Source organism: Hemicordylus capensis, chromosome 2 (assembly GCF_027244095.1).
Source record: "Hemicordylus capensis ecotype Gifberg chromosome 2, rHemCap1.1.pri, whole genome shotgun sequence".
Lineage (NCBI taxonomy): Eukaryota > Metazoa > Chordata > Lepidosauria > Squamata > Cordylidae > Hemicordylus > Hemicordylus capensis.
Genome location: NC_069658.1, coordinates 331788336 through 331812354, shown reverse-complemented (window position 1 = coordinate 331812354; position 24019 = coordinate 331788336). Strand labels below are relative to the sequence as shown.

Below are 24019 nucleotides of genomic sequence, written 5' to 3'. Positions count from 1 at the left end.
TCTTGTAGTTATGTTGTTGTTGTTTTGCATTGATATATAGTTCTCACTGCTGTTGCCCTCCCCGATCTACTCTTAGGTCGTCCAGTTTGTATGACACTCTAAGCTTGTCATTGATTGTTTCATGTTGTGCAATATGATAGGAGAGGAAACTGAAATAATGGGATAGCCATAGATGGGACCACTAATTATGTGAAATGATAACAGAGATTGGAGGTTTTAATTTCTACTTACTGAACATATAGTATGTAATCAACGCTGCCTGCAGAATCAAATCTCTTCTGGTACTTGATAGATACAAACAAAATACAAGCCTATAAAATGTCATATGTGGTCAAGTTCATGGTGTGTCCTGTTGGAAACCATACCATACTCTGTTGGTTTCTATCCCCTGATAGTCTTGTCCTTGAGATGGGTGTTTGTAAGGAGCATATTTCACATTTTTAAAGAAGAGCCAATCTCAGCAGCTTTGGGGATCCTGCAGGTCAGGAGAAGGTGGGAGCAGGTGTGATGCTACAGATAGATGACCCTTCCCTGTGCTGTATTTGCAGGTCTTTTTGCCCTAGCAGGATGGTTTGGCACTCATGGACACTTCTCTCCATGTTCCTGGCAGTAGGTAAGGTGGGGCTCTGGTGAGGGTCAACCACTTATCCTAAAGACTACTCTGCCACCTCTATGGAAACTGTAGAGCCTTGGGCCTAGTTATAATTCCCAAACCTGACATTGACAGACATCTGCCTCAGAAAATTAAAGCTGCAATCCTGTCCTCTCTATCTTGAAATCAATGGGACTTACATCTGATAAAGAAGACATATGATGTTCAGAGTGGCCTCTGTGTCTTCTATTGCTTCTTAGTAGAGTAGGGGACAAGATTAAAAAGAGATGCCATCTTCAGGCCTGGAGCCTTATCCAACAATTTATCAAGGCAAGGCTTGCCAGGATTGGAGCTTGGCCGCTGTAAACAGCCCTCCCACATAAGAAACCTTCCCCACATTCAGTTCATTGGAAGCCCTGAGCCATCAACTCCTCTGGCAAAAATGGGGGGGTGGGGGAATACATCAGACTAGATTTGTTAGATTTTAGCGCAACTCTCTCAAGCTCTATGGAGAAAAATTAACCCACCCATCTCTATCAAATGTTTCTCTTGTAGCATCTGTGAATGGGAATACATCACCACAATTTAATATGAGCAGCATATTCCGTGTGCCGGAAGACACACGTGTAGGTGAGTAAAGAAGAGAGTGCTCTCCCAAAACACAAGCAGTAAAAGTAAATGCTTCACTTGTGAGAAAGTGGGAAAGAAAGCAATTGGTTTCCCCCTTCTTTAGCCTATTCCTTGGGTAGGCTGAGGAGACTAAGATAGCTCCATGAGTGCTTTTTTGCTCCCCATATCTAGGCCAAGGAATGGGCCTGAATGGGAAGAGGTTTTAAGGCAGGTGGAAACTGTCCTGGGACTGGTTCTCTTTTGAAAGGCTTGGCACTGCAGAGATGGTGAATCAAAGAAAAAAGATGGCTGACTGTAACGGATTATGGCCTTTGTCTCAGAGCAAGCTCATGTGAGAGAAAGAAATGCTGAATCATTCCTGCTGAGCTGCCTGGCTAGGCTTCTCCTAAAGCTATTTTCTATTATTGGTAGGTTCAAAATGCTGCCGCCACCACCGCTCTTATCGACAGTTTGAACTTCCCTGGGCTTGGGGTGGAATCGCAGGGAAAACTGTCTTGATTTTGCTATTAGATAAGTACAAATTTCTTGCACGTGCAAGCCTACACATGGTGAGAAAGCTGATAGCTGCTGACTGTTTGAGGATGTGTTTGCACCAGAGAAGTCCCCCCTTCTCCCCCCATTTTTCCTGAGTTAAAAACCAACTCAGAGAGGCTTGTAAAAAGAAACGAACTAAACAAAACAGTTTTATTCAGTTACTATGGACTGCTTCCGTCTGAGGCTTTCTCAGCTTTAAATTCAGTTAAGAATACTTAGTAGGATTAAAAAAATAGGTTGTCTTAATGCACGCTTAAATGTTTATAGAGTCTTTTGCAATACCCTAGGTAAGATGGGCATAGGCTAGTGTTTCTTATTTCAATTACATTGCAGGTAAACAATAATAGAACATTATCAGTATCAGAACATTATCAACTATCGTGAAGTCTGACTAAACAAACTCCTCCCTAAACTAAACTTCCCTTTTCCTTGAACTCACCAAACTCCTGATGAGAATTCAAGCTTCCTGCCCTCCTGTCTTTCAAGGATCGCAACAGCTCTCTAGGGTCCCATCCACCTGGTGTGCTGATTGACTGAGCCCCTGGAGTTCACAGCCTATCAGTCAAGACAGGGTTCACTTCCAGTTAACTCTTTAGGGGGAGGGGAGTCTATTAACTACATTGAAGTAATTATGTCCCCACCCCCCAGATATCATATTGCCCTGGTTAATCCCCATCCACCCACCCCACCCCTCATTTCTCACTGCAGGAGCCTGGCTTTTCAAGTTGGTGGCTGTGGATGCTGACCAAAATGATACTTTGGTCTATAGCATACGGGGTACAGAGGCGTACTACTTCTCTGTCAACAGCAGTTCTGGAGACGTGATACTGAAGCAAACACTGGATTATGAGGTAAGAATGGCCAAGATAATGTTCTAGAGGAGAAGAGCTGGCAGGGACAAGCCAACACACCTCCATTTGAATATTTCGCTAATCAGCTTTTGTAAAGATTTGTGTGGGTGTCAGTGTTGATCAGAAACCATGTTAAGCCATAGTTTCTGCTACTTTTTCTAATATAGAATGTCTAAACATTTCCTTCCCCGCCCCTGCGTTGGACCGATTACACCCAGTAACCTGCTAACAGCTTTGATAGGGTGTCAGTCCCTAAAGAAATGGCTATTATGGATCATATAGATTTCCAAAGATAGACATACGTACATGCGCTCAATGCTGGATGAGACTCAATATGATGAGACTCAGACCAAAAGGAAAGGCCTCTACATCGCATTCTAATCAACACTACTCCATGAGGAAAAAGAAGGGATCTGCGGCATAACCAGAACTAAACTGCCTGGAGCTTTACTTATGGAAGAAATGGGCAGAGATAAGATTTTTTTAGATATGAGATTGTTGTTGTACTAGTAGTAGATGGAAAGGAAGGCCAAGCTGTTAAGAAGGGCATGGTGTTAGAACAGGCATGCTGGGAAATACAGAATATTGGGAACCTCTGCGTATCAGGAGGGAAAGGACATATGCTGTTCATTATATTAATTAGAATTCCCCTAGTCCAAAGTGCAGCCATGTTTCCTGAACACACATTGTTTTTTGTAATGTCAGATTGCAGGAACAAAAGGTTATGTTGAGTTTTGAGACCAGACAATTGTTGCTCTGGAATGTATGTGTGTGTCTGTGGGTGGGGGGGTGGTATTCGCAACCAGCTTTTTGATCATTATTCTGTTCTATCTGGTACTTCTTTGCAGACAGGACTCCACAGGAATCTTCTGGATTCACTTGCTTTCACTTGCACTAGCTCCCAACTGGGCTTATCTCTGTTAAATTAAATCTTTGTTCAGATCTGAAATATAGCCCAAGTGCTTTATATTTGTTCCCCAAAGCACCTGACTCATGATATGCCTCGTTATTTTTGCAAATGTAACTTTTTCCTCTCCAAAGAACAATAGGGTTTTATGTGATATCTCTCCTAGTGAGCCATTTGCAAGTTAGAGATATTTGCTTTGTTCTCTGCCTACCCTAGCTAAAATGCCCCAATAAAACAGTAGTGGTGCCAATAGTTGTTGGTGCCCTTGGAATGGCTGAACTCCATCTTGACACCTTGAGCACTGATAAAATTACAACACATCAGCTGCAGAAGGCCACACTACTCGGGATAGCATGAATACGACGATGCTATCTTTAATTTTTCTTTAGTTATCCTAGACCCTTGGAAAGGGCCCGATAATTAAAGTAGCAAATCCAGTCAATAACATCTGGTAGACTGTGTTTAAATAGCATAATAATAATAATAAAATAAATAATGTCTTTGAACTCTGGAAACTACTGGAATCTTGCCCCAACTCAACCACAATTTTCATTTCTAGTTGTTAGTCTGTTGATTTTATGTTTATTTCATCTTCTGTTTTTCCTGACTAAATCTTTCCCCTTGTTTATCCATATTGCCCTGTTCATACACTGTGGCCAAAACCCATATAACTTTGTTTTATGTTAGTTAGATAAGAGTCTTTAGGACGGTGGATGCTGTGTTATTTGCATGTATCAGGACCCAGACTAAGTGAGTGAGAACTATGCACCATTGAAATAAATAAGACATGACTAACAAGTCCCATCAATTTCAATGGCTGATATGATGAGGAAAATTACTCCAAGTACTGTAGTGTTCGGCAGTGCCTAACTTGTTCAATGAGACTACTTAAGATGAGGAAAGTTACTTCGGTTGTGGCAGCTACCTTGAGTTATTATGGCCCTCCAGCCTACTCCTGTTTGTATGGGTAAAAATCATTCCTGGGGCTTGGTCTGAAAGAAGGATGTCAGTTTCAATAGATCAGTCTCTGGATCTGTGACCTGGGCATGTGTTGGCCTTAATCAGAGGTTTCCAACCTTTTTAAAAAAACAAGTGTACCCCTACTGTCAGGCACCCCACAGAGGTTGTGTGTGCATGTGTGTGCACAGACAAACAACTGTTAGTGTTAAGGCTACTCTAGTCACTGACATACAGCCAGACTAAGTTGCTCATGAGTACTCCCACTGAAATGAATGGGACAAGTGTACTTGTCCTGTTAAATGGAAGTAGTCAGTGTTAATTTTCTGAAGCCCGTCAGTCAGGCTGAGGGGAAGGGTATGCTATGGTTCAGCAGGTAGCCAGCCAATCAGGAGCAGAGGAGGAGGATCTTCACCCTCTTCCCTCCCCTTTTGCAGCGGACACATCGCTGAGGATGTGATGGCTTCAAGTCAGTAATCCTCAGATGATGACAGAGCAGCTGCAATGTGGGGAGGCAGGAGGGCTCTGAGTATCCCCTGGGAGCCCTTCAAGTACACCTAGGGATACTGGTACCCACTGTTGGGAACCTCTGGCTTTAATTTACCTGGAAGACTCTCCAAAGGAGTAGCCATGTTAGTCAGTTGCAGCAAAAACAATGAAGAGTCTAGAGGGACCTTAAAGATTATGAGGTTCTCAAAGATGGGTCCCCAGATGTTGTTAGGCTACAATGCCCATCATACCCAGCCAGAATAGTCTTCAGCTGGAGATGACGGGAACCATAGTCCAAAAACATCTGGGAACCCAAGTTTGAGAACCCCTGGACTGATGCATTCATTGTAGTGTACACTTTCATAGACTACCGTCCACCTCATCAACTGGCCCGAAGTCCGCAAAAGCTCATGCTAGAGTAAATGGGTTCATTTTCAAGATGCCACTAGATACTTTGTTGCTCTTTTCCAGGAACCATCTTTTCAGCGAGGTGGGGGAAGTAGCTGCAATTCCAGCTACTGGATGAGATGGCTGGAGGTGTTGTGGCTGGCTAGGGCTAAGGAGTTTTGGAATAGCTGAAATAATGGGAGGTTATTGAATGGGTTTGAGAATGATCCACAGATGCTCCTTTACCTCACAGGCCTGCTTTGATTGGCCTGCCCCTTTTAGACTTGCAAGAAAGGAGGCATCCCAGACTAATTTGGCCCTAAGGAAGAGGCACCTTGATAGGAAAGATGCTGTCAATGTATCACTTGGTTAAAGTGTTTCTGCATTTTTCCTTCTAGAAAACAAAGACCATTATTATTGATGCTGTAGTTAAAGACAATTTCAATGCTGAGGTAAGTGAGGCAACATATTGGAAGAAAGTTGATATTGGCACATGCATGGAGCAGAGATCTATTGGGGAGCCTTCCTATCAAGGCGGGAGGGGGGCAGCTCAAGCTGTTGGGGAGAGCTGCAGCTGCTCCACTGTTGCTTCAGGCTGGCTGCTGAGATCTCAGGCTCGCAGCTCTGGTTTCAGGGAAGGATCAGCATGGCACTTTCCAGATTAAGCCCTACGTCAGTGTCACTATGGATCGGCTAAGTGTGCTTTCGTACTTCCTGTGTTGCGACACCGCAGTCCCTGCACCGACAGCAAGGTGCCATTCATATTTCTGATGCCTTCTTTCGGATTTTATCTTTACATTATAGTGCTACAATGTTGCATGTACGTCGCAAAAAAAAGTAGCTGTATTTTCCCATTGTAGGAGTTTGAGATTCTGGGGGTTGTTTTCAATATGATCCTGCCAAGCTGAAGCATTTTACCCCAGTTGTAGCATTTAATCTGGAAAGCACACAGTTAATCTGTGAAGCTTAACTAGGGAAAGGGCTTCTGTACCTATTCCTCCTGTAGAAGAGGATTTCAGTCGGTGCAGCTTTTCTTGTCTCTACATGAGGAGCTGTACCTGCTGAAATAGTGCAGGTCACCCACACAGCTATTGTTTTCTACAAAATTATTAAAGGTACAGATTCAGTCCTCCTTTGAATCTGATCATGATGTCCTAGGGTTCAGGATTTCTCTACTCCTGCCTTGAACTCTGGGATGTTGACGCCTCTCCATTAACTGTCCATCTCTTCCCAACAGGTCTCTAAAAAACTCACCATCATTGTAGAAGACCGAAATGACAACAAGCCAGTATTTGAATATGAACCCTATTTTACAGATGTTCTTGAGGTACCTGTGCTCCTGATATAATGTCCAGTGTTACATTACAGACTTCTTTGCCTCACTTGTGATCATCTGTCTGCTCCACATGTGTGTATAGAAGTCTGCACGTTATGCATTTTTGTGTGAATGCCTAAACATGAGATCGTGGTTGTCTCTGGTGGGTGACGCTTTACTCCCCAGTATTTAGATCAACTGTAAACTGTTGTGTGCAAGGTTCCAGTCCAGAAGTTACACCACATATGGGTTCATATTCCTCACAAGGGTATTGGAATGACAATATTTAAGGATGAAAATTCGAGAGGAAAAAGTCTATAAAAATATTAGTTTACTTATATAGTATATATATATATATATATATATATATATATATATATATATATATATATATAAATTATTATTATTATTATTATTATTATTTCGATTTCTATACCACCCTTCCAAAAATAGCTCAGGGCGGTTTACAAAGAGAAACAATAAATAAATAAGATGGCTCCCTGTCCCCAAAGGCCTCACATTCTAAAACGAAACATAAGATAGACACCAGCAACAGTCACTGGAAGTACTGTGCTGGGGGTGAATAGGGCCAGTTAATATAGATATTATAGCATAGAGACAAAGCTTTACCCATAGCATCAACTACGCAGGGAGGCGATTCTCACAACCGCGGGAAAGCGGACTAAGAAAGCCGAGCCTGCTTTCTAGCGGTTGTGTGCTCCCACGGGAGCTGCGCAGCTCCCGGCAGCAAACTTCAGTAAGTACCCCCCTTTAAACAAAGTTAGTGGAGCGAGTGCTCCGCTAACCCTGTTTTGGTGACCGCGCCACGGTGACTCATGAGGAGACCCCCCCCAACTGGGAAGCTCCAACCAGCCCCCTGGCCTCTGGGGTCTCCCCGGGATGCCTGGCACCTTCACGTGGGGCATCCCGGAATCTCTGGGGGCTGGGCGGCCCCCAATCCCCACCCTGGGCCGGCTCCCTTTTCATCTGTGGGGAGAGCGGGCTTAGCTAGATCATGTGTAGAGCCTCAGGGTTTCAAGGAGCATAGATTCAAGAAGCATTGTACTTTCTTACAAACTGTAAAATAAGAAAAGACCCAAGCCCAAAGGTGACCTGACACTTTTGATCTGGATATCTCCTTTTTTATTCTAAAATTTCTCATGACTATACAAAACCATAACTTGGAGAAAAACATCAGCATTCTCATCCTTTCTTAATACACAACTAGTGATCATGTACTCATTTGTTACTGCTTCTTCTTTGATCTATTGTTAGTAAAGGTAAAATGTGCCACTGAGTTGGTAATCTATTGTTACTATAACTGAAATTTATAATTAACATCCTAAGCTTCCTTCACTAATCCTTATGACTGAGAAGCAAGGGCAAACTTAGAAAGATCTTAAAACATCCTGTGGAACGTCTAGTTCATGTAAGCATCTTTGAAAAACACCGAGTTGCAGGAGCAAAGGTTGTAGGCGAAAAAGGTTATAGGTAGATCATCATTTCTAGGCCTAGCTGAATCAAAATCAAAAAGGAAAGATTGGCTGATTTTATTCCTAATATCCATGACAATGGATTCATTTGAAAAAGTGAGTGTGGGGACTGGACCGTTCTTCAGATGCAGAGTTGTATAGATTGTGCACAGTGTGTACAGGAATCCCAAGGTAGGGCTGGCACATGCGCTGAGCAGAATACATGAATAACAGTGCTTATATACACATCAAGTGTACACAGATGGGATATGCAGGCACAATTATAAGGTCATTCACACGACGGATTCTGCTGGGGCTGAGGAGGGCTGTGGCGAGGCAGGAGCCTACCTACCTGTCCCCTCTATGGTCTGAGGCTGCCGTCACCACTGCAGCTTGTGTGCCCACACTACCGGAGCATGAGCACTCCTGGAGCAGCAAGGGAGAGAGGGGGAACCAGGCTGCACCCTACGATATCACAAGGAGTGCTGTACACTGGGGAAGCTCTGCCCTGCCTGGCCACTCCCTCACCTCCAGCTCTATGGAAGCCCCGGCTGTCAGCAGCCCGAGCTTCCACATGACCCGATCGTGTGGTAGGAGGCCCGCCCGCCCTCCTACTTCACTCTGAGCGCAGGTTCGAAACCAGAGGAGGAGTGCCAGGATCAGGAGCAACCCAACAGTTCTCATGACCGACCAGCCCTACCCAGGCTACAGCTCTCCTACCCACGTAGGTTTGGTCGTGAGAACGGCTTTTATGCGTGATAAACTGGTTGGGGGAAATCAGTCACGGAAGCCAATCATGGGGTTAACACAGTCATGCTATATTTGAGATACCTGCCCCATCCAAGACTTAGGAGAAATCTGATGGCCAGTTCAAAAGTGGCCCTAAACGTGTGGGCTCCTCTGTGCCCCATGGGAAACTGTTTGGTCAGCTTCAAATGCATGCTTGCAACCAGGGGCATAGCAAGGGTGGAGTGGGCCCAGAGGTAAGATTTTAAAATGTCCCCCCCGCCCCCCCACTGAAGCTCAGCTCATGAAGTAAAGAAATCTTACATGAGGCTGAATAGTGGTAACAAAAAGCATAGTAAAATGTGTGTGTGTGTTTGTGGCACAATAGAACATCATCCTAAATTATTTTTTTAAAGGTTTTGTAAATTGTGGACAATGCAAGTCATTTAATGCTACGAGAGAAAGACATGCTGTTCTGGTAGCTCCAGGTCTTAACACTCACATCAATTTTGGAGAATGAATACAACTGAAGGAAGCCCTGATGGGTGTGCTGCTGGGGGAGTCAGTCATGTGACTTGCCCCTGGGGGGGCGCCCAAGGCAGTGGGCCCCCAGACAACTGTCTCTCCTTGCCCTATTATAGTTACGCCCCTGCTTGCAACCACTGTTTGCAACCATGGCATCCCTATGTTGAGTGTTGAGACTGAGAAATGAAAGCAGGAATCTACGTTCCACAGGGGCTACCCCTTTCCAGTGTGAATTAGAAAGAACTACTGCCTTGTTTAGGCATGACAGTTTCCAGGTTGTAACCTCATCTTCAGGAATCCCGAGGTATATCCAGAGCAGACAAGTTAAGAGATACAGCAAAGGGGTGTGCTTTCCTCAGTATCCAGCATTGATCATGCTTTGAGTCATGATCAGAGTGCTCCTGTCTGCTGAAAATTGTGCTCTGTGCAAAGAGGCTGAAAACATGACTGAAGGTACATTACCCACTCTGGGCACATCACCTGCTTTTCCGATAATATTGTATGAACAATGAAGGGACTTCTCGAGGGAGGATGAATTAGGACTCCAGGAGTTGCTTAGTTGTGTGTGGCAGTCGCCTGGGCTGTGGCTTCTGTTGCCCCTCCCTGCAATCCTATTCCAAACTGACTTGACCCATTATCTGTTTTAGAATACAACTGTCGGCTCCCCAATCTATACAGTTTTGGCCAAGGATGCAGATACCGGAAGCGCTGGGCGTGTATCCTATTCAATTGAAGATGTGAGTGTCACCATGTGAATGTCGTTTTGTTGTTGTAGTGAGCACTAGACATTATTACATTTTTATGACCTGGGGGTGGGGTGGGGGGCATTTGCGGCTTTTTGCTTCAGTTCTTTGTGCCAAGAGTCTGTCCAGCTGAAGGTCACCCCATAATCTGATTCATAAGAAACACACACAGAGAGATTTTTTGTCACAAAGTCATTTTGGAGAGAATGTTTATTTTGTCCCAGACAAATGCTGTAGTCCTGCCACTCGTTGCGTTTCTAAATTCTACACTATCCCATTCCCTAGGTCATCCCAGATGATGTGCAGAATCATAATCTCTTCTACATCCTATACAATGGCACTGTGGTGTTGAATGGCTCACTCAGTTACAATAACAAGAGCACGTTCTACCGAATCAAGATCCTAGCCAAGGTGAGTTTGAGCCAATGAAAATCAGAGAAGGAAAAAGATTTGAAGGGTGGGAGGACAAGGAAGAATCCTCTCCTCTGTGAAGCGTTCATGAGAAAGAAAGGTAAGGGAGAGCCAGCTACCATGGGTAGGGAGGTTGTGTGCAGTGACCCCAGCTGCACTGATGAATCAGACTAGCTTTTCAAGTAGGGTGGAATGAGACCTAGACTGGAAGCAGCCACACCAGTATCCATATCTGCCTTTATGAGCACTTCCCTGCCCTTGCAATCTGGTCTCTCATTTTAAAAGCAGCATTAAATGATTGAGGTGTTTGTACTTTGAACAATCACATTTTTTAAAAAAAGACAAAGGCTGCCTATCAGGCAGGGGTGTATCTTTAATGTATGGAAAACATGCTGCAGGGAGGACTTTCTAGAAAGGAAGCCATTTGTGTTCCTATGGAGAAGGGAGGGGTTTTTATTGAGCAGGAAGAGGATGATGTGGAACATGCTCAGCTGCTATTGTCTCTCTGCTTTACAGGATGGTGGGGGATTGCTGGACGGTCAATTGGTCCATCAGAACAACACGGCCTATCTCTCTGTGACAGTGGTTGATGTGGCTGACCTGGACCCCCAGTTCCTGGGAGAGCCCTATGCAGGCTCGGTACCAGAGAACTGTGCCCTGGTAAGAAGCACCCACTCTAACCCTCAAGGGCCAGCATCCTGCGGCTTCTGGGAGCCTTTGTCATGGAAAAGTTGCCATTTGGATTGGCTTTATTCCTTGGTAGGGGCTTCACGCATATGTGGGGCTTTTTGAGATGGAGTACCTATTTATTTTATTTTGTTACATTTTTATACTGCCCCATCCAAAGAAGCGGTCTAACCATTGCCTCCTTCCAACAAGGAGCCATCCTACCCTCCCTCAGCGATGTATTAATGATATTAACTAGGCCACCTCCAACAATCTCCCTGCTAGATAGACTCAGCCAAGTTGGGCAAGGATCCAGAGAACAAGTGGTAGGCCGCACCGCCCCAAGCAGCTTGTCCACATCCTCAGGAGTCACAGACTGAAACTGATCCAATCCCCAAGAAGGACTGCTGGACACCCTCTTAGTAGACTTCATAGAAATGGTAGAGTCCACGTCAGCCCGAATACAAGAGATGTTATCCGCAAAGAACCCATTAAAAGTTACAGCAGAACATAGTCTTTCTCATGTATTTAGCTATGTAAACCATTTTGAGAGCTTTTTAATGTTGAAAAGTGATATAAAAATAATACATTAATTAATTAATAATATTAAGTAATCCACAGGTCACAAATGGCCTGCCTTGCCCTGTCCCTGTTGTTGTTGTTATTTATACTACTACTTATAATGATTATTAATTATACGAGGGGATGGGACTGTAGCTCATTGGTAGAGCATCTGCTTTGCAAGCAGAAGGTCCCAGGTTCAGTCCTTGGCAGCATCTCCAGGCAGGGCAGGGAAGGACTCCTGCCTGAAACCCTTGGAGAGCGGCTGGCTGTCAGTGTAGGCAGTACTGAGCTGGATGGACCAAAGGTCTGTTGTGGTTTAAGGCAGCATCTTCCTATATACTTTCCAACAAACAAACAAACAAACAAACACAAACAGAGGAGTTTACAAAGCAGTTTATAAAGCAAAAGAAATGAGAAAAAGAATGAGAAGATGACCCCTTTGGGCTCACAATCTAAAAAGATACACAGAGGAGACATCAGCAAATGCCACTGAAAAAGATGCCATGCTGGGTAGAATAGGGGCAGTTGCTCTCCCCCTACTAAATATAATAGAGGTTCCACTTTAAAAGGTACCTTTTTGTCCAGTTAGCAGAGATTAGCCAGCTAGCTTTGTTATGCCTCCCTGTGCTCAGGAACAGACCTCGCACACTCACTGGCTCACAAGTTCACAACTCTCGGGCAGTGTCCTCTCTGTGAAGACAATACTGAGCTAGATAGACCAATGGCCTGACTCAGTATATGGCAGCTTCCTATGTTCCTGTGTTCCTAACTGAGTGGACATAAAAAAACTTGTGAGCACATGCATGTGCGCATGCCTTGGAGGGAACACTGCTCTCTGGGTGTTAAGCCCTCTTCTGTTTCTTTTTCATAGCCACACGTTTGGGGTTTGGAGAGGCAGGCGGATTGAATTCCACACCTCATGCTGCTATTCACACCACACCAGTTCTCCATGACCATGAGGTGGAGACAGTATTGCCAGTTTTAACCAACCTATATAGCTGTACCTTTAACAGCAGCTTGGCATGTAGAAATTGGCAGATGATAGCCTTGATCTCCATGCAGTGAAAAGTCTCAGATCTCTGCATATCAAACTGCTGTTTCACCTTTGCACAGCTGCAAAGGTTGGTTGATTCACAAGCGGGCAACTGTAGATAGAAGTATGTTATTGCCCTACTTACTGTGGATGGCTTCCTCATTCCAGGGTACTTCAGTGGTGACGGTGAGAGCCATCGACAGGGACAAGGAAGTGAATGATATCATCTATTATAACATCACTAGTAAGTGGAAGATGGGTGGCATTGGTGATGGGTGACACATCCAGTGTGCAAACAGGCCCGAGGGTCAGCATGCCGGTGGCACTGTGTGTGTAGGTTGTTTGTGTCATTTGGGGGCAAGTGTTTGACTAAATGGACATAGCAAGAGGGAACTGAGGAGCTGAAATTGGGAGTCAAAGCAGTGACTGGAGAAAGGGCTGAGCAGTCGTGTGGATCCCACTCCTATTCCTGTGGGTCACTCATGATCAGTCTCGTGACTGAGACTGGTGGCATAAGAAGCCATAACAGATGATGCATCCTTCCATCCCTGGTCCCTGCCAGGTTGTGCGGGTGATCCCCCCCAAGCTGGATTAGCATGGACAGTAGCGTCGGACAGTAGCATCACTGTGCCTGCTGTCTACTTCTTGCATTCATTCTTGACCTTCAGAGAATACTTTCCTCAGCAACACCTTTTCCAATAGGATGCCAGAGGATGTTTCTCCTTACTTCAACAGGGTACTGCCTCTTTTCTCTTAGAACCCATTTATTGAATGTCACAGAGCCTGATCTGGCTGTCTTATCTCTACTTCTTCCTTCTCGAGATGTTATCCCAGCTCACATTTACCTTGCTAGGGAATTCTGCTCCACACCTTTCCCTGTAACAAGCTGTAGAATAGATGGCTTCAGAGCTGGGATATCACCACAGTCTGTGCCCATAAGCCAGCAGGGGCAAGGCCTGATAAGGAGGCCTATTAGGTAGTGGTGGGCAGCAGCAGCAGTGGAGATCCTCCCACTCCTTCTTCAGGAGTCAGCCGGGTGAGCCCTTAGATGACTATGAGCCTTCAGACTCGTGTGCAGCCTGGCCAGAGGTACACCTAGGTAATTTTGGAGCCGGGCCCTAAAGGCCTTTGGATGGCTCCCTCCCCACGAGCTGGAACCCCGCCCCCCACTGTGTTAGTGCAGTGTGCAGTGTGGGTCAGTGGTGACCACACCACCCAGGACAGACTAAAGAGGATTTGGGGGCCCCCAGGAGGTGTGGAGGCTCTGGACCTAGGCCCCGAAGTCCAGGGATAAGAACGCCACAGAGACTGGCCAGCCCTGATGCTAGATAGCTGGACTCTGCAATGTCTTCCTGCCTCCCCGCAAGGGGGGGGGGGAGGAAGAAGCAGAAGAAGAAGCAGAAGAAGAAGAAAACAGAGGCACTGAATGAGAGCAGTTAAGGCTGAGTTAGTGGGTGGACTGTTCTTGTAGGTGCATTCCTGTATTTCCTGAAGACTAAAAAGGAAACTGGTCAACATGGAATACTCTGGCCAGCTCCTCCCTCCCTCTAATGTGGCCAGTGAGAAGTTTCTTTCCTCTTTCTTTCCATTAGATCCCACTAATTTATTCAGAATTGACCGTATCACAGGAGTCATTACTGTGAGTGGCAACCTGGACCGAGAAGGTGATCCAGGTGAACAGGTGCAGCTCCAGGTTGTGGTGAGTAGCACACCAGTTCTGAGAGCTTCCTGCCTCCCTGTCACTACCACGCAAGGCCTCAGCTTGTCTCTCTTGCTCCCACACACAGGCTCGAGAGAAAAACCTGAATATTTACCAGCAGGTGGCACAGGTGAGCACCATTGTCACCATCCAGATCACTGATATCAATGACAACATTCCTCAGTTCTATTCATGCAGATACCCTGCCTGCAACTTCACAGCACCTCCAGAGAGCAACTTTTTGGGTTACATAGAGGAGCATGCTTCTGCCAGAACGCCTGTGGACAATCTGACCATTGTGGCCTATGATCCTGACAAGGTGAGCATGCAAGGAGAGTAGGAATAACTTTGTGTGGGTGGGACACACGATGTGAGAATAACAGGGATCTCTAGATTTTGAACAAGGGTTGATTTCAGTGCTCTGTTGGGGCATTGATCCTACTGCCCCATTTGAGCCAGAACCTCACATTTTGACCACTGGTACCACTCAGGGGAGCAAAGGCTCTTTGTCAACATTAACTGGGTAGGGCAGGCGTCCTTCCTACCCAGCGTCAGGAAGGAGCTGTGTGTGCTGTGCTCCTAATTTTCAGTCATTTACAAGCAAAAGCCTTGGCAGGAGGAGGGGGGAGTGATCATCTGTGAGACAGGAGTTGAGTAGGATGGCGCTGTAGGGTCTTTATATCAATCTCCTATAAAATTTTCAATGGTTCAGTCAGGGCATTCAAATTAAATATTAAGCTAGTCATGTGCTTGCACTTTCTGGTTTATCAAACAGTGTTCACCTACCTTCACTGGTTTGCCATTGGCAGCCTATTGTACCTTGCCTTAAATACTTCCACAGGCCAGTCTTGTGTGGCCCACTTTGCCCTAGTCCAGTGATTCCGCTTAGTGATTTCAGCAAGGGCAGAAGATGCAGCTTTAGACCTATATGGGCCTTAAAGAGGGGTGGAGAGCACAGGGCAAGAGAGGGAAGAACTTGCCACCATGATCCCAGGACTGAAGCGAACACATGTCTAAAAGGTAAAGTGTACCATCAAGTCAGTGTCGACTCAAGGCGACCACAGGGCCCTGTGGTTGTCTTTGGTAGAATACAGGAGAAACAATGGATATTTATAAGGTCCTTAGAAAAGGGATCAAGTTCAGGGACTGCAAAGGTGGGAAAAGAGAACAGGAAGAGAGAGAAAAGAGAATTTGCTTCTTTATTGAAGAGCATTTTGATTGATTGATTGATTGATTGTTAAATTTGTATACTGCCTTTCATTAAAACAATCCCAAAGGCGGTTCACACAAAAGTTAAAAACAAGACTAAAAAAATGACACAATTAAAATACTAAGCTAAAATATAAAACAAATCTGACTAAAAAGACTTAAAATACAAGCATAAGAATGGTACAAAACACAACAAAGCATCAGTAGAGACAATCATATTAAAGTCTGGGTAAAAAGCCAAGATTTAACATGCTTTCTAAAAACTGTGATGGAGACCGAGGCGCGAATAGCCAGTCTAGGTGGCTGAGGCTTTCTTGAGAGGCCAGGAGAGCTGTGTGGGCAAGAGCAAAAGGATTCTGTTGTGCCTCCAGTCAGAGGCTTATTCCGTCATGAGCACTGATTGTTATGGGGGCTTTTGTGGGGGGTCCACACAACACTGCAGAGGGAGAGGGGGTATGCTGCAGGCATTTGATAAACCAGAAATGGCTGACAACAGGATTTTGTTTTGTTTTGTTTTGTTTAAAAGCTGGGCTTGGTGAGGACAAGGGTACTGGTGACCATCTGGCAATGTTCTGTCCCTAGTGCAGATGGAAAATAGTGATGTGAGTACAACTCCCCCACTAAGTAACACCCCTGCTGGAACTGCTCTATGTGGAAGCTCAATTTACTTTCTGTGTGCAGTTCAGTGCAGGAAATCATTTAGGCAAGGGTTCCCAACCTGCAGTACTCCAGATGTTGCTGTACTACAACATCACCCCCAGCTACAACTGATTGTGGCTTGGGATGATGGGAGTTGTAGTTCAGCAACATCTGGAGTACCGCAGGTTGGGAACCCCTGCACTAAGGAAACAGAAGAAAGCCTTCCACTTGAAAAGCTCCAGTTGACGCCAGTGTTGTTGCTTCGATTGCATTTTAGAGTGTGGTTGACTTCTTTACTAGGACATGGCTTTTGTCTTTGGGTCTTGCTGTTCCAAAATGGAGGTTTGCTCTCATTTAAAATGTAAGTTCCTTGGGTGTAGTCTCTGCCTTCCCAGGTTCATTATACACTTTTGAGCTATGTTGGAGTCTTGCTGTCATGTTTTGTCTCTGCCACCATTCTGGTCCAAGCAGAGGCTACATTCTAAAATGGAAGGGGGGATGTCTTGTTACTTCATGTTGAGTGTGTTGCAGTTATCCATCTGGGGGTGAGTAAGTCTTAAAGAAAATACGGTGAGAACAGTGAGAATGCAAATTGTAGTAGTGTGTCATCACTTATTTTCCTTCTCTTGAGATCCAGCGTTTGCCAAGAGTCGCAGTGATGCTTCTTCCCCTTGGGTGGTACCAGCCAACTGCCCTTGCTTATAGAGTACACATGTGCATGTGTGTGCTTACAAAATGTGTGCCAAAAGCCTGTCTTTTCTGAGTTCCCTGATTAATCTTTCCTGAACAGGGTTCCAATGGCACTTTCCAGCTGTCCCTGAGGGGTCCAGATGCATTTGCATTCTCAGTGTCACCCCAGCAGATTGTGAACGTAGGCACCGTGCAGGTGCTAGTGAGCAATTCCAGTCTTGTGGATTATGAAAAGACACATACTATGATTGTGGAGGTAAGAGACCCAGAAAGACAGGCCTATTCTCTTGAACTGTCCCCTGCTGTTTTGCTGCCCAGAACTAGGATCTAGAATCAGCTGCCAGGAAGCAAACTTTCCCTATGAACAGCTGAAATCTTCTTCTGATCAAGCTCAGTATAGGAGACCTAAGTTAGGAGACCTAAGTGAGGAGACCTAAGTGAGAACAGACACTCTACCATCTGTTTGGATGAGAATGTCAATCTCCTGTCGGTGCAGCCTGAAGCTGTCTAATTGTGTGAGAACTCTGTGGTTAGTGCTAGGGGAGTACCCTTTTGGGAGCCCATGCATCCCCATCCACTCTGGACTCCCACTACGTATGAGAAGTCCTATTTTACCTGACTGGCTGCTAAGCAGATAGGCCCACAACTTCCCCTGATGCCCAGAAAGATTGTATTTGCAACTCGTAAAAAAAGCATCTGGCTGGTTGGCTCTATCCTGCCCCCTTCCAAGAAAGCAAGAAGGACGAGTTAATAATCTTCATCCTGAAGGGAGTTCTGTTCTGATGAGGATATAATCATGAACAGGGATGGGATGCCGCTTACCAGTCTCTTTGTAACTCTTGCAGATTGTAGCAAATGACACTGGGAGGACAACTGATTGCTGCTCCTATGCCACCGTCACCATTGATCTTGTTGACATCAATGACCACAGGCCTGAGTTCAGCCAGAGTGACTACAAGCTCTATGTTCTGGAGGACAGCCCAGCTGGAACCATTGTCTCTCCTGGCATCACAGTAAGCGAGCTCCACTGCTGCCTGGGGCCCAGGCAGGGGAGGTTGTCGATGGGCGGTGGGGTCAGAAGGACCTGTGCTCACTGATATGGCTCAAGGGGTAATGGTCAGTGTTTGTGACCAGGCTGAGGACCCTACAGAATGAATTTCCTCCAGCTCTGTCCCCAGTAGTCTGATGATTTTACAAGTGAATGATTCATAATAACTCATTGATTTCTTCTCCTTCCTGCAGGCCACTGATCCAGACAGCGGGAAGTTTGGAGAGATCACTTACGAGCTGCTGCCTCAGAGCGTGTATGTACATGTGACTGACTGCCATAGCGACAGGGAGATGCTGGGAGAGAGGGCTCTAGTGTTGGCCCTCTTTTGCTGGGAGGCAATGATTGTCCATCGAGGCTAAGGCATAGGTCTGTTTTGTCTGTCGTGCAGCCAGTCCACTTTTACCGTGAACGCAACAACAGGTGCCGTGCTGGTGGCCAATGGCAGTAAACTAGACTGGGGAACCCGTTCTACCTATTACGCCACTCTGCAGGCAGTGGATGGGGGTGGCTTGTCTGGTTCCACGCAGCTGGAGATCTCAGTTATTGACATCAACAACAATCCCCCAGTGGTAATAGGTTCCTACAACATCTTTGTTACCGAGGGCAAAAATATTGACCCTGTCAAGATCCAGGTAAGGACAAAACACCAGCTTCCTTTGGACTTGTGCATGGAGGCAGTCATCAAACTAATCTCTTGCACATCTTTAAGAAGTAACTGAGGCATAGTGTACTCATAAGACAAAATAATTAATTCCCCATAATGCATGTATCTCGAAGATTCTCTTTTTGGTTTAAGAGACTCCTTCCCACCATGTTTCCCACCATTGCCCTGGCCAGATGGCATCCACCCGAGGTTGCAACAAAAACTCAAATGTGAAATTGCTGATCGCCTAGCAAAAATATGTAACTTATCCCTACAATCAGGGTCTGTACTAGAGGAGAGAGGAGAGCTGGTCTTGTGGTAGCAAGCATGACTTGTCCTCTTAGCTAAGCAGGATCTGCCCTGGTTGCATATGAAAGGGAGACTTGATGTGTGAGCACTGTAAGATATTCACCTCAGGGGATGGGGCCACTGGGCAGAGCAGAAGATCCCAAGTTCCCTCCCTGGCAACCTCTCCAAGATAGGGCTGAGAGAGATTCCTGCCTGCAACCTTGGAGAAGCCTCTGCCAGTCTGTGAAGACAATACTGAGCTAGATAGACCAATGGTCTGACTCAGTATAACTGGTTGAAGGACAGGAAACAGAGGGTGGGAATAAACTGACAGTTTTCACAATGGAGGGAAATAAGAAGTGGGGTCCTCCAGGTTCTGTACTGAAACTTTTAAATTTATTCATGAATGATCAAGAAGTTGGGGTAAGCAGTGTGGATTTGCAGATGATACTAAACTATTTATGGTAGTGAAATCCCAAACAAATTGTGATGCACTCCAAAAAGATTTCTTCAAACTGGGTGAGTGGACAACAAAATGCCAAATATGATAATGTAAGTGTAAAGTGATCACATTGGGGCAACCCCCCCCAAAAAAAACCCTCAATACCCCAGCTTCACATATACACTAATGAGGTCTGAGCTGTCAGTGACTGACCAGGAGAGGGATCTTGGGGTCATGGTTGACAGCTCATTGAAAGTGTTGGTTCAGTGTGCGGCCTCTGTGAAAAAGGCAAATTCCATGCTCGGGATCATTAGGAAGGGTATTGAAAATAAAACCGCTAATATTATAATGCCCTTATACAAATCTATGGTATGGCCACATTTGGAGTGTTATGTGCAGTTCCAGTCACTGTATCTCAAAAGGGACAGAATAGAACTTGAAAAAGGTATAGAAGAGGATAACCAAGATGACCAGGGGTCTGAAGCACCTACCTTATGAGGCAAGGCTACAACATCTTGGGCTTTTTAGTTTAGAAAAAAAGGCAACTAAGGGGAGAGATGATAGAGGTCTATAAAATTATGCATGGTGTGGGGAGATAAATTTTTTCTCCCTTTCTCACAACACCAGAACCAGGGGTCATCCCATGAAACTGATGACCAGGAAATTTAGAACCGACAAAAGGAAGTACTTTTTCACACAGCACATAATTAATCTATGGAATTCTCTGCCATGGGATGTAGTGATGGCCAACAGCTTGGATGGCTTTAAAAGAGGCTTAGACAAATTCATGGAGGAGAGGTCTATCAATGGCTACCAGTCTTGATGGTTATAGATGACCTCCGGGCTCTGAGGCAAGATGTTTCTAAACACCAGTTGCATGAGGGATGGCATGCCCTCAACTCTTGCCTGTGGGCTTCTCAGAGGCATCACTGGGGGAAGGGGGTGTTTCTTTTTGGTTCTCCTCCATGTTTCCTTTTGGTTCCTGATTTTGTTTGCTTATTTGTTTAAGTGAGTTACATTTCCAACTCTTTCCGTTGTGGAGCGAAGCCTCAACACAGTCTGTTGAAATCCCAGAAACCAATGGGAATTAGGCATATATGCTAAGGCTAGAAAGGTAGCTTTGGTGTAGGGAGGGGCTCTTGTGGAAAGGGTTGAATGCACTATAAATTGTCATACCCCTCTACCAGGGATACATACTTTTTGCTGATTCTTGCCCCTTGACACCATAATCTTGACACACACACAAAGATCCATTCATGCTAGCAAGTGGTCCCCCAGTAGGAAAGTGAAACACCAGCATATGAACATAGGAAGCTGCCTCCCGCTGAGTCAGGCCATTGGCCCATCTAACTCAGTATCTCTTATACAAACTGGCAGTGGCTCTCTCGGGTTTCAGACAGAGGTCTTCCCAGCCATACCTGGAGATGCAAGGGACCTAACTTGAGGCCTTCTGCATACAAAGCAAGATGCTCTACTACTGAGCAATAGCGCCTCTACTCATTGTTTTTTTCTGAATAGATGCCCCATTTTAAAAACATTGCACTATATATTTGCTTTCCAAGGAGTATCAGGATTGATGTGTGTGCTTGTGCTAGAGATGTCGAAACATGGGTGAGGCCTGGATCAAGATAGCATCCCAGGGGATGAGCACATGGGTGAGAGGGTCCAATTGTTACAGAAAACAGAGCTAAAATTTGCTGGACAGCCCCATGCATTATCAATTGTGCTAGTTCTGAGTAGACATATTTGTATCTGTAAGAATGCGGGAACATACCTGCTTGTGTGTGCATGTATGTGTATATAGCAGAGATTCTCAAACATGGGTTCCCAGATGTGTATGGACTGATTGATTGATTGATTGAGTGCCGTCAATTCGGTGTTGCCTCTTAGCGACCACATAGATTCTCTCCAGGATGATCTATCTTCAACTTGGCCTTTGAGGTCTCTCAGTGGTGCATTCATTGCTGTCGTAATCGAGTCCATCCACCTTGCTGCTGGTAGGGGTGTGCCCAAACCGGTTCGGAGGCCATTCTGGAGGCCTCCGAACTGGTCCGGTTCCAAGCCGGTCCGGCGGCTCAGCACAGAGGGGGGTTGTAGCTTTAAGGGTGGGGGGGTAGTACTTACCCCCCCCCCGTCGCTCTTCCCCCTCCGGCGCTGTGACTTTTGCAAAAGTTTCTGGGGCAGCAGCGTTCCTCCCTGCCGCCCCTGGCCCCATTGTTAGCCCGATCGAACTCAAACACGCTCCACGCATGCGCCTGTTCTGATGCGCGTGCGCAATTGTGGCCGCCACGCGTGCGCTCCCTACACGTCACACGTCGATGGCGGCAAGTGCACGCGTGCGCTCCGCAGACGTCACACGTCGACGTGTGACGTGTAGGGAGCGCGCATGGCAGCTGCGAGTGCGTCTACAACCCCCCGTGCCCATCCGGACTGGTTCGGGGGGCATGCACATCACTAGCTGCTGGTCGTCCTCTTTTTCTCTTTCCTTCAACTTTCCCAAGGAAAGTTCTCAAGGCTTCTCAAGGAAGCTGGGTCTTCACATAAAGTGTCCAAAGTACGATAGTTTGAGCCTGGTCATTTGTGCCTTGAGTTAAAATTCTGAATTGATTTATTCTATGATCCATTTGTTTGTTTTCCTGGCTGTCCATGGTATCTTCAAAAGTCTTTTTCAGCACCAAAGTTCAAAAGCGTCAATGCGTTTTCTATCGTGCTTCTTCAAAGTCCAGCTTTCGCATCCATAGAGTGTCATGGAAAAAACCATTGTCCAAATGATTCTAATCTTCGTAGGTGTGGACACATCACAGCATCTAAATATCCTTTCCAAGGCCTTCATTACAACCCTACCAAGTGCTAGTCTGCGGCGTATTTCTTGACTGTTGGATCCTTTACTGTTGATGGTTGGTCCTAAAAGGCAGACGCTATCCACCACTTCAATGTCTTCATTGTCAATTCTGAGGCTGGTTGCTGTACTGGTGTTTGGACTACAACTCCCATAATCCCCAGCCCTAATGGCCTTCAGATGGTGTGGCTGAGAAGATGGTAGTTGTAGTCCAACAGGATCTGGGGAACCAAGTTTGAGACCCCTTGGTATATAGCCTGTGTGTAGGAGAAAGAAGGGGAGGAGAGTATATGACAAGGAAGAAGAGATACTTTTGTGTGTGTGTCTGTGAGACTCTTGTGCGTATATCATATGTGTGAATGAGAGACAGCACAGGCATTTCTGGTGTGGCAGTTCTGCACAGTGTGTAGCTCCCAAGATTAAAAAACAAACAAACAAACAGCTACCCAAACCTGCTGCAGAAGAAGAGGAGAGACCACAACACAAGGCAAATATGAGATAATCTCCCCTGATCAGATCCTACCCCCTATTAATTACCAGTTGGCTGAAGTGAAAAGGATTTTGCTCCTTCCCATTGTTTGCTAACAGCTCCTTCATTTCGCTTCCTAGGCCACTGACCAGGATGACCCTAATACTAATAATAGCCGCTTACAATATGAGATTATGCCAGGTGAATTCAGCAGCAACTTCACTATCAACCCAGACACAGGCAAGCTGAGCAGCAATGGGCCACTGGACCGGGAAGCCATCCCTGCAGAGCTCAACGGCGTAATGGTGGTGACAGTACTTGTGCATGACTTGGGCATCCCTCAGTTGAACACCACTGTCAATGTCACCATCACTGTGGAGGTACCCATGCTCCCAGGGGGAGGGAAAGGAATGCTTGGAGGAGGTGGCTGGGGCTAGGGCATAAGGGGGCTGCAGGGTCTTTGCCCTGCTCAGGTAAGGAATACCTAATGGTGGTGGGTATGCCCCCCTCCACCCATGAGTGGACACTTGTGGCAGACAGATATCATGACATTGGGGCTTGCAAAATCTGCATCACCCTTGCCTACTTGCAAGATATGACAACCTCACCATATGGCAACCTCACCATAGATACCATCATTCTGCCTGAATGTCCCATGTTATCAATTACCTTGAGCATGGACTTGGCCATAGAATTGTCCCTACTTACCTTTTCTTCTTTTCTCCCTAGGACATAAATGACAATGCACCGAGATTTGAGAGCTCTTTTTATGAGTTCTCGGTTCAAGAAGGCTTACCAGGTATGGTGTACCATGGATCCTTAGTTACTTTTAACTGGAAGGGAATTCAGGATATCCCTGTGGGGAAAGCATGATACATAGAAGCTAGGCTTTGGAAGAGCATTTTACCTTGTCTGCTGAAGATTTTTATCTTGTTTTTTCTCATAAATCAAAGTGGTTTTCAAAATTTAGAGAGCTACAGGAAAAGCTTTTAAGAAAAACTTTCTGGAAAAGCAGCATCTTTCAGGTTTTCCTAAAAGTGAGATTGTCAGTGAACTTCTCTGAACTCGGGCTGAGAAAGCATTCTTGGAGTTTGGGAAAGTGCCTATTTTTCTAAGGGGAAACAGCCCTCAAAAGTCCTGCTCTGAGTTCAGAGAGAAGTGTCCCCCCCCCACCTTGCTACCAGCTTCTCTGTCAGTATTCCATTCTTTACTTACTGGTTTTGGTAGTGGCAAGATAGCAGAAGAATC

General features: G+C 45.7%; 1 protein-coding gene across 3 annotated transcripts in view; it reads left to right on the top strand.

Annotated features, from left to right (window-relative positions):
* Positions 1-24019, top strand: part of CDHR2 (cadherin related family member 2) — a 43078-nt gene that overhangs the window by 4822 nt on the left and 14237 nt on the right. For all 3 annotated transcript variants that reach the window (XR_008314757.1, XM_053288918.1, XM_053288917.1), the window contains 17 exons: positions 549-613; positions 1148-1222; positions 2465-2607; positions 5746-5799; positions 6585-6674; positions 10033-10122; positions 10414-10539; positions 11056-11199; positions 12971-13046; positions 14395-14501; positions 14590-14820; positions 17140-17295; positions 17885-18052; positions 18282-18343; positions 18479-18722; positions 22912-23151; positions 23501-23570. Coding sequence is in view for 2 of the 3 variants with exons in the window: in XM_053288918.1 (XP_053144893.1) it covers positions 568-613; positions 1148-1222; positions 2465-2607; positions 5746-5799; positions 6585-6674; positions 10033-10122; positions 10414-10539; positions 11056-11199; positions 12971-13046; positions 14395-14501; positions 14590-14820; positions 17140-17295; positions 17885-18052; positions 18282-18343; positions 18479-18722; positions 22912-23151; positions 23501-23570 (2122 nt within the window). In the remaining variant the exon portion in view is untranslated. The remainder of the gene's footprint in view (positions 1-548; positions 614-1147; positions 1223-2464; positions 2608-5745; positions 5800-6584; positions 6675-10032; positions 10123-10413; positions 10540-11055; positions 11200-12970; positions 13047-14394; positions 14502-14589; positions 14821-17139; positions 17296-17884; positions 18053-18281; positions 18344-18478; positions 18723-22911; positions 23152-23500; positions 23571-24019) is intronic.